This window comes from Setaria viridis, chromosome 5 (assembly GCF_005286985.2).
Source record: "Setaria viridis chromosome 5, Setaria_viridis_v4.0, whole genome shotgun sequence".
Lineage (NCBI taxonomy): Eukaryota > Viridiplantae > Streptophyta > Magnoliopsida > Poales > Poaceae > Setaria > Setaria viridis.
Window position 1 is genome coordinate 11,099,111 of NC_048267.2, and position 10,684 is coordinate 11,109,794.

Consider the following 10,684-nt stretch of genomic DNA (forward strand, 5'->3'; position numbering starts at 1 on the left):
CATTGGTGAGTGGTGATGCTAAAGAGTTTTAAGAGAAAAGGCAAGGCATATGTCCTCTTAGTACAAGGATTCTCAGCAGCAGCTAATAAAAGTAGCAATATACCCTAGAAAAGAAGAACCCCATTAGCTCGTGCACACATATATGATCAGACCAAGTGCAGAAGCATCTGCCAAATCAAATTCCATGATACATAGCTGATGGTACAGAAAGGGTTTGCATTAATGTATCAGACAAAGAGATCATTTATATTCCAAGCATACACACGTATCAAACTGCTTTACCTAGCAAAGCTAGTTAGGTCTACGATCGACCCCCCATACGATCAATCTGATGAAGCCAAGAATCTCCGTTGTCTAATGATAGATAGCATGCCAAGAATATATATGATAATAATGCTGCTTGTCTCGTATGTTCTTACCTACGGATCGGAATAACACAGAGTAATCAATTTTCAGGAGGAATATCAGCTCTATTGTTTTTTTAAACAGAGTATAAATGGAGATGCTAGCTCAGGAGCATCTCCGAGAGACCATGCTTAGTTAGTGATAGGTATATATCTGATATATCCTATTTAAATTTGAAAGAGAAATCCAATCCAATCAGACAATCAGTTCTCAGATAGATGATGCTTACGGATTGATGTACGGTAAAATATTAGAAACTTTCTATCACTAATGTACACATAAATATTAAGATTTGTAACATCGAATATATGTATTAATATATTTTCATGTCTAGCACTTTCAAATGACTAACTAATGGAAAATTTACGGAAAAAGGAGATAGTATTTGCATATATTATTCCCAGATTTCACACGTTGACACGACGTATACGTGTGAGAGAAGCTTCCAACGAACGTACTCCCTCCGTCCTGAAATACAAATTAGTAGAAGTATCAAAAGACGCATGTACCCTTGAGTTGTACGTGGTGAGTTGTGCTGTTTTACTTTTTCAATGGCAGTTGCAGATAAAAAGGAAACTAATCCATCAATCGACCACCCTTATTTCGTTAATTTCGAGAAGAACTAAGTGAGCAATTATCCAAATGTTCCTACAATAATATCTTGTATTTATGATACATTTTGAATGCTTGGATGCCTCGTATTATTCCGTCCAATCCTTGCCGTTCTCCTCGCATTGCCCTAGCTAATGAATGAGTTTTATCGTTCTCTCGTCGCTTCAAAGTCTTTAGCTAATTAGCTCGCATACAGGTCGTCTGTGCATGCAAAAGTCGAAAGAAAACCATGCATCACGGGTGGATGGCCCACCGTACCTGCCATGTACTTGCATCTCTCTCTCTCCTCTCCTCTCCTCTCTCTCTCTCTCTCATTATTGGGAGCCACAAGAAAATGTAGAGACTCTGGGGTGCCAATAATTATTGGTGTCCGAATCTTAGTTCAACTAATTGAGCTAATTTTTCATGTGACAGATTTTGAAAAACTAGTTCAATTAATTAAGCTAAAGAGGGTCGGTTGTGACCCTTAAAAGTCACTATTCGCACCCTTAAGACTCGGTACGTTGCTACACATGTGTGATAATGATGCAACATGCATATACATAAACTTTTTTCTAACTCAAACGCAATTGATGAAACTTAGTTGTGAGGCGACCGATGAACTTGCCATTGTATCGAAAAAATCTAATTATATCAGCCAAGTGCACTTAATATGGTTTCTGCTCGATCTTAATATGATTTGTGTCACTCCAATCTCCCCCCTGTTCGCCCGATGTTCTCATCATTGGAAAAATTGTGCAGGTCGCTTTTCAGATACTAACTTGAAAGTTTGTATCTTTATTAAGTTTGAAATAGATTCACTTATGTGTTTAATATCGTATTCAAAACTTGACTCCCCATTAGGCAAAAGGTTTCCCTTTTAATTTGAACACACAAAGCATTATGGTCATTATTAGTCACATATTTATATGCAATTTAGAATCATTACTTCGAGACAAATGCATAAATATGTATGCATTTTTGCGCTCAGGTAATAGCAGATATAAATGATGATTATGCTAGCGACAGCCTTAAAACAAGCGTGCATATATAGCTAAGCGAAATGGTGCCCCCCTAAGCCCACATGTTGCCTGTCTTACGTGCCATGCTTTAGTAGAAGACAAAGGATGCTTTACGGATCAAAAAAATGACGACAAACCTAACTCCTGGTTATTAGAAACATGTGAATTTACATAAATAAAATTTTTCATTAGAATCTAACAAATCAAGCAATGCAAGGTCAATTAGCTAATGTTGAATTTTCTGGATGGTATGATCAAGCACCATACGATGATCAGGTAGTTGTCGGTCTATGAGTCTTGTATCTAATAATATATAATAAAATGTTTGATGCACCCCTCAAAAGCATTCATATATATGGTATAACTAATTTCATGCAACGGGCTAATGAAATACTGAAAATATGTTAAACTAAAAAGAATGGCACATGTGCATGGAAGAATTATAATCACAGATGAGTTAAAGTACATGTTATTAATTCTCCGTGGGTCTTAAAGCTTATGATGTGTTTAGGACAAGCTAATGAGTTAAAAATAACTAATTATCTTATTCTAAATGTCATATATGTTAGAACAGCGAGTACAAGAGTAGTTAACTCCACAAAGTATCATATGCAAGTGTGTCATAATAGACTTAAAACATAACGGTAACTATTTAATATCGTAGTACGTGATGCACCATAATAATCACATTGCTCAATTTATTCTTTTCAAACAATGTAGCTACATTTCTACTTGCTAAAGAGGTACATTAACATACAAAAGATAAAGAATGTTGGTGACTCTAGAAACACGGAATAAAGAACTTACTGAGTTTATTCCTCCATGATGCATATTTGGAGCACAAATTAACAAGGGGGAAATAAGTATCGATTCAAAAAGCAAAGAAGGGGCCAGGTTAATGTACATGCAAACAATACTACTTTTTACAATTGAAAAATAGCCAATACAAATGAAAAAACTGTGATAAACCATGGATCGATTGTAGTTATACTTGATCAAGTTGCACTAATACGGGTTGCATCTAGGCCAGTTATGCTTCGTTTTGATGTCAGCACAACAATACCTTTCCTCCCATCGATCTTTCTTTTTTTCTCTATTTTTTCACCGCTTTGTCTCTGTTCCTTGAAGAGCTCACAATTAATTTTATCATCACCATTTTTTTCTTGAGGGAGATCCACGTAGATCTGTTTTCTTTATCTTCCAACAGCAGTACATTCTCCAAGAAATTAAAGCAATGTCCAGTATATTCAAGGAGAGACAAAGACCATTCCATTGAAGGTGGTGTGGTTAGTTTTGGTTTTGATCGCCACTATTTAACAGCCTTGTTGCTACTATCCATGATGATCTTGGTTGTCAGGCGGCCAGTAAGGGTAAGGCCATTCTGTCTCTTGGGACTGAGGAAGTGAAGTTTCCTGCAATAGAATATGAAAAAGGGGGGTCAAAAAGGAGCTGCTAATTCACTGCTTCAGTGGGGTGCAGCAGACCAGCAGTTGAATAAGTGAGAATAGCGGCATCGCTTGAAAGAGGGCAGCACATATTTGCCAGCGCGCAGCGAAAAAAGAATGACATTGCATGTCCTTATGATATACCGACTGTTTAGTTCTGTACTATGTTCAAGATGGGAAGAACAATTTGCTATATTGAGCTGCTACTATTTTTCTGTAACTGGAATGCAAGGTCAAAGGTAACAAAAAAAAAGTTTCGAGAGGGACCTCTTTATTCTATGAAAAGTTATTTAATAGTACATTAAACCAGTCGGGAGCCGGGTAACCTTGGAATATCTGTTTGACCTTCTACTAATCATCAAAGGCATTTCAACCCAACCCACTGCCCGAGAACTGATGTCTTTCAGTCTTGACAAGACTAACCCGGCTGGGAAACAGTAACATGAGAGCATGTGCTGATGTGCATGCATGGTTTTCGTGTGAATCCATATTCTTAGAAAAGAGTGGAAGAGAAGACCGAAATGATATTGCCCCCTTTTCCTTGGCTCTTTTCTCGAGAGATAGCAGTAAAAAACTATTATAGTCTGAAAAGCAAGGAGGGTACCGACACGGAGAAAAAGCTCTCGTTTTCACCTATATGGTCATGAAAGCAAGGAAAGTATGGTCTTGTTTTTACGCCGGTCTTTGGCCTCTCTCCTTTGGCACTCAAAAGCAAAGCAAAGGGGTGGTCCTTGTTTGCATATATATTCATGATGTTTCTTCTATCTCACTGTGAGTACTACAGTCCCTAGATCCCCTACCCCCCCCCCCCCCCCTCTCTCTCTCTCTCACACACACACACACATACAAGCACTGCAATACCTACAGATATCTCACACACAGGGGAGAGAGAGACACAGACAACAGACATAGACACACAGAGTCTGCAGATCTCCCTCTCTCTCTCTCCCTCTCTCTCAATTTTGTTAGCATGCATGCTGTAAAAGCACCTAAAATGGCCAATAAAAAATAGGGAACCTAGTGGGAAGAAAAAGCTGTCATGGTGATGGCTTGTTTTAGAATGCTAGAACGACAAAGAGACTACGCGACCCCACACTGAAGTTTCCTCAGGACCCCCCTGGTGCAGTCTTTCTTTTCCTAGCTAGGCTATCCCGCTATCCCACACCTCGCTTGCATGAGAACATGCCGCTTTCCGGTCTATACATACATACTAAACAATCAAGATTACATGAATTATAACCATAAGCTCAGAATGAAATATTCATATGCAAGCGAATGAATTATATTAACTCGTTAGATGTTTGCACATATTCTAAATTTATACTTAAACAAATATGACTCATGGAGCCCAGATAATTATGTGTTGATATGTTGATCCTACTACCAGCATGCTTGTACGCGGTTTAAAAGAACTGAAGGAATCAACTTACCCCTTTTGTGCTTGTGGACGATGTGCAGCCCATTATCAATTCTTCCAATCCAGCAGATCTGCGATCAAGCTTTTGCTGTGGCTGTTGCTGTTGGTGCTGATGCTGTTGTTGCAAGTTCTTTTATCAATGACGTTGAAATGGAACAGTAAATAAAGTAGTGTTTCAGTAAAGAACGAGACTAAAAGGTAAAGGAACTATTGGAGAGAGTATATGGCCATGAGACGGTTCTTTCTCTACAAACTAGATATAGGCCAATACTTATGTTCTGTTATGGTCTGAAATTACAAATGTGGGTGAGTGAAATATATATGGAATTGTAGTCATTCATGTATAGATCTTGTTTAACATGCTATGACGAATAATGCTTGCAAAACAATATATGTTTTATACAGTCCTTGAAAATTTTGCAATTTAAATTTTCAATAAAAGTTTGCAAGTCCCTCCCCCGCTTCTTCGGAATATATGAAATGTACATTTTTCAAGGCATCATGCAGCAGCGGGTGGTATACTAAATAGCACAAGTGAAAATTACTAAATATACACACAAAAATAGCTATTATATTTAATTATATTTATTGCACATTTATCTATAAAACTGGTGAAAATATAATAACTGAAAAGATTATCTTGTGATATGATTTAAAGCAACAAAATATGGGGTAAGAAAACCCTGATGGCTGGATTTGAACTTCAACTTAAAACTAATCTATAAATTCTGTATGAAACAGCAAGTAGTGCTAATTTGTATTTTATAAGAAAAAACTGTGCTAGGATTGTGTATACAAGAAAGCGAAGGCAGCCACTTCTTCCAAGACACTTGACATTTTCCATTTTTGGTGGCAAGAAAGAGGAATAGGTGCTGCCATTGAATTAAAGTAGAAAAAAGGTACCTTATAGCGTGGTTTGAATTTATTCATAAATATTTATAATGGAAAAAAGATCGAATGGGAAACAAGCTGCAACAACTAAGACACGCTAAGAAAACATGCATGCACGTAATTTAGTTGTTCCAAACTCGTGTGCAGAACAATCTAATTACAAAACCATTATGCAATACCTTAAGTAATTAGTTTTTCTAGCAGAGATGCATGAAAAAAAAATAGAAAGAACCAAGATGAACTAATCACCTGAAATTTATCGTGGTGATGTAGAAGGATTGCTGGCACATGGAACTGATCGTGATCGAGAACAACTGACGCGTGCTGCATTGCAGGTGGCACAATTGTCGAGACGGGGTTCGATGGCCTACTGATAAGGAAAGCCGTGGCAGGGACGGCCGTGGTCGCGAGCACCGGCCGGTGTGGCTGCTGCTCCTGGCCGGCATGATGCTGTTCTGATCGTCCAAGCTGATTAGATGGCACCTGATCACCACCTATACCAACCTGTTCCGTACACATATACATATAAATTAAATTCACAGATATATATTTGATGCTAGTTTCTATTTAGATATTAAGTTTGGCATTCCCTTTCAGTGGAGCTGCTACATAACTGTGCTCTCTCTCTCTTTTGGTGTGTGTATAAGAGACTAGGACGCATCAATTATTCAAAAGGAATTTATTGGTAGTTTTTGCTTTCACGGTGGGTGGATGGTTCCTAGGGTTGCTTGCAATATGAGTAAAATGATGTGAGACTCGAACTACTTAAAAGGGTCCATACTCTGTGATGTGTAACTCATCTTTTGCTTTAGATTGGCACATCCTGCACATTTGGTCAGCTACCAAAACGCCCATGCATATATACGCACAACAAGCTAGCTCATCTAATCGAACAGAAAGTAAATACTATCCACACCAAAAGAAAAGAGGGAGAAAAAAGCAGGAGCATGCATGGGTGCATGGGAATGGATCGTGGATGATCTGCATGATGTTCTCCCCAACCTAACCAGCCCTCTCTAAGAGCAAAAACCTGCACCAGTCCTATGTACTTCCAGAGCAAATCAAGAAGAATGGTGGTTATTACCTCCTGATCAAAGGTCTTCCTGAAAGGCACGAAGCTGAAATGGTCCGCTGGCTGCTGCTGCATCTCGACGGCGGTGGTGACCGTGTATCCAGCCGGGAACGATGTCGCCGACACCTCGTGGTCCCTCGACGAGCAGCTGCCGCTGCCGCTATCCTTCCTACGCTGCTCCTGCGCTGTAGCTGCTGCCACCGCAGCAGCAGCGGCGGCGCCCCGCTCGGAGGACCAGCTGCACTGCCTGGGCTGCGTCTGGTAGAAGATCTTGCACACCACCAGCTCCCCCTCTTTCTCCTCTTCGAGGTCGCCGAGGTGGTACTGGTGCATCACCCAGTTGGTCTTCTCCGGCTTGCGGTGCTTGCCGAAGTTGGTGTACAGCACCAGAATCTTCTTGCACCCCTTCTGCCGGCCGTTCACCATCACCGGCCGCGTCTTGCCGGTCTTGTGCCACCTCGTCTCGCCCTTGTGGACGTCGCACTCCGTCTGTATCTTCCTCCTCTTCCTCGTGCCAGTTGTATAGGCCTTGGATGGCCGGTGGAAGAAGTGCTTGCTTAGGCCATCCCTGGTCACACCTGATAATCATCAGCACAAAGGCATATAGATGCAAGAACTGTGTTAGAACCTTAGTTGGTGGGTGGGCTATGTTTCTTGAAAGATGCAACAAACCTCTGGAAAAGATAAGAGATAGAAAGGAAAGAAACCTATTTGGAAACTTCAGAAGCATCTTACCATCATGACTGAGAGGAGAGAGGTAGATCAGGGTAGGCACAACTTTCCATAAACAATAATTCTGTTTGCATATACCCGAGAGCACATGTAGAGAAACACTAAGAATAGAGGGGAGAGCACATCGAGAACAAGGGAATATATGCCATATCCCAAATCCAAACCACGGCACAAAATTCATGGCGATATAATCCCAACATACAATATATCACTCCATGAAAAGCAAAGCTCGAAAAGTCAGGAATATGTCTGTATAAGTATACGGTTCAGTAATATTTCTGCTCATGTCTAGCTTAGCTAGATAGCTCTCTCACCTGGAAGTTTCTCGGGGTGGGTGTAACATATGCCGTCCTCCCCATCTATTGTGGGTATGAACTCGTCGATGAGAGGGTGGGATCTCGAGCCTTCATCCTTCACTTTCGACTCGAGGTGCTCAATCAGCTCCTGGTCAGTTGGATCGAACTTGACGCCGGCTGGCAGCCCCACCCAATCCTTCTTGCAGTTACACACAGCAATTAATTCCATCAAAAAAAGTTGCACCAAGTATCGTAGTACTGATGATGAGATTATGCTGAGGGGATGCAACTGTGCGTACGCAGATAGAAAGGCAAGATGAAATTGTCAACTTCACATATGCATACCGGCTTGCTGTCGATTTTCTCGCCGCAGTGGGGGCAGTGCTTCGCAGTGGAGATCCGGTGTTCCTCGAGCTTCTCGTTGATGAGCTTCGAGGAGCTGCTGCTGTGGCCCCTATTCATGTCTGATTCATATGCGGCGCGAGGAGGCGGTGCTCATGCATGAGTAGCAGGTGATTCTTCTTCTATGTCTTGCTGCGCTGCAAAGTAAATCAAACAAGCACATGGCCATCAGGCACAATTCAGCAAGAACACAAGATCGAAACGAGTGAGAGGAGATAGAAGAAGAGAGAAGCAAACCGAAGAGCGCAAGTAGGAGGAGCAGTACTAGGGGTGCAAAGGAGAGAGTAAGGAGTGAGGGCGAGGCATACATATAAAAAAATCGAGGCAGGCAGGAAGCTGCTTTCACCGGTTTAATACAAGAGAGAGCAGAATTCCTGCCTACTTTAACTGAAGCCACACCCCCTTGAGGAAAAGTTAAAGGGCCCCTCCTCCCTAGCTAGCCCCTCCCTCTCTATCCCTTTCCCTCTCTATCGCTTAAGCATAACACAAGACATGGACACCTTTCATCTACGCTAAATTAAGCTGCCTGTAAGATGGTGCCGCGCCATGCACCTCTCCCTTAGTCGTTCTACTATTGATGCAAGTATATTTTATTGGGCTTCAGACTTTCAAAGTTCAGGGACTGTCTGGCTGGCAGGCTAGGACAACCAAAAGCAAAAGGCTTGAAGAGAACTGCTGCCTCACCACACCACAGCTGTTACTGCAGATTCCACACACTGCACTGCACTCACTCCCACGCGGAGAGAGAGAGATTGTATCTAGGGAGCTAGTAGACTCAAGGTAGCAGCATCAGCATTCAGCAATGCATGCATATATCAAACACGCAAATCTGACATCAGCAACAAGTAATAAACGGCTTAGGTTATCTAAGTACACACCAGAAAAGGGTCTAATAATCATCGATGCACGTAAAGTAAACATTTGAGTATTGGTCAAGGGAAAACTGTTGCATTTTTCTTTTCTCTCGTTGCGTTGCATGCATGGGGGATGATGGAAAGGGAAATTTTCTTTCCACTGCACAATAATGAAGTTTGCAAATTGCAGGAGCAAGAAATAGCAGAGATAAGAGGTCTCACATGGGTATATGGAGGAGGCCTTGTGCTCGAATGATGATCCTTTTCGCCATGAGAGTGCGTGATGCTGGACAGAAAGAGAGAGAGAGAGAGAGAGAGAGAGAGAGAGAGAGAGAGAGAGAGGGGGGGCCGGGTGAATCCCAGAGCTTGCTTCCTACCCAAGGCAAATGGAGCAGTACAACACTTGATAGACCCCAACAGCTCACATACTACTAAAACCTGGGTAGATGGTAGAGGTAGTAGAGGACATAAAAAAAAATACCATCGTGCTGCATCGCGTGCCTGGAGAAAGGAGCAAGGAGCAACCTTCTCCTACAAGCACGACCCTGAATGCAAGCTCCCGTTGATCCTGGACATCGAAAACCCATTCTCTGAACTGGCGCAGCTCGACTGCCGGGATTCCGATTTTTCTAACCCTTTTAAAACTAAAATTTTTAAAATAACCCACGCTAAACTAGATTTCAAGAACAATTTTTTTGTCACGTCGAGCTCCGTGGCGCAACTTGTAACTGAGTCACGTTACATGCAACGGCGTGACTAAATTACCACGAAGGATCGAATTTTATGTGGCTGGGCGAGTCAAGCGCCGGTCGCGCCAAGCGAGTTGGCGTGACTGCCATGTTAGTCACGCCACCATGCGTGGCGTGACCAGCTCCTGACTTTTGCTAGGTTCTTCCCGAGTGTACGAAAATTCAGTCTACTTAGCCTTGTTTTGCCGTTATTGGGCTCCTAAATTCTTTGAACTTGGTAGGTACAATATACGGAGTGTGTATGTTTCATTTTAAGTGTTTGCACTGCAAAATATGGTGTAGAAAATGAAAGATTCAATTTCTAAATAGGTTAAGTGTTATTGAAACTTAATTATACTAATGGCTTGATTCCCAAGTGGCATGCACTAATGCATATGGCGTGAACGGCGTTTGACTCGCCCAGCCACATCAGCGCCATGTAAAATTCGATCCTTCGTGACTAATAGTCACGCTATTGCATGTGGCATGACTCAGTTACAATCGCATCACGGAACTTGGCGTGACAAAAAGGATTAGCTCTTGTAAATCTAGTTTGGCGTGTGTTATTTTTAAAATTTTAGTTGTAAAAGGGTTAAAATAAAAAATCCAGGATTTCACATGATTCATTGATCAAATGAATGGTCACGAAAACATCATGTGAAAGCGTTTAGACAAGTTCAAACACTGTAAAAGCATAGCAATGAGCAAGAAACTCAAAACCACGAGTTAGTCATATTTGTCTAATATCCTGATTTGATCCGTTCAATTAAAATGAGCACATAGTTTGAAACAGAGGAGATTACTTCCGTGGACGGTTGACCTAAGTCTG

General features: G+C 41.5%; 1 protein-coding gene across 6 annotated transcripts; it reads right to left on the reverse strand.

The window, feature by feature from the left end:
* Positions 1-2,813: 2,813 nt before the first annotated feature.
* Positions 2,814-8,711, reverse strand: LOC117857922 (NAC domain-containing protein 75). Of its 6 annotated transcripts, none has more exons than XM_034740838.2 (7): positions 8,582-8,711; positions 8,217-8,410; positions 7,890-8,070; positions 6,856-7,421; positions 6,021-6,275; positions 4,894-5,010; positions 2,814-3,430 (listed from the first exon to the last, which is right to left on the reverse strand). In XM_034740838.2, the coding sequence occupies exons 2-7, from the start codon at positions 8,331-8,333 to the stop codon at positions 3,350-3,352; spliced, it is 1,317 nt and encodes a 438-aa protein (XP_034596729.1). In that variant the 5' UTR covers positions 8,334-8,410; positions 8,582-8,711; the 3' UTR covers positions 2,814-3,349. The 6 variants fall into 6 exon arrangements, with proteins under 6 accessions (XP_034596729.1, XP_034596732.1, XP_034596730.1 ...); XM_034740841.2 differs by having other exon boundaries at positions 4,894-4,995; positions 7,890-8,067; positions 8,511-8,669; XM_034740839.2 differs by having other exon boundaries at positions 7,890-8,067; positions 8,511-8,669.
* Between the last annotated feature and the right edge of the window lie 1,973 nt (positions 8,712-10,684).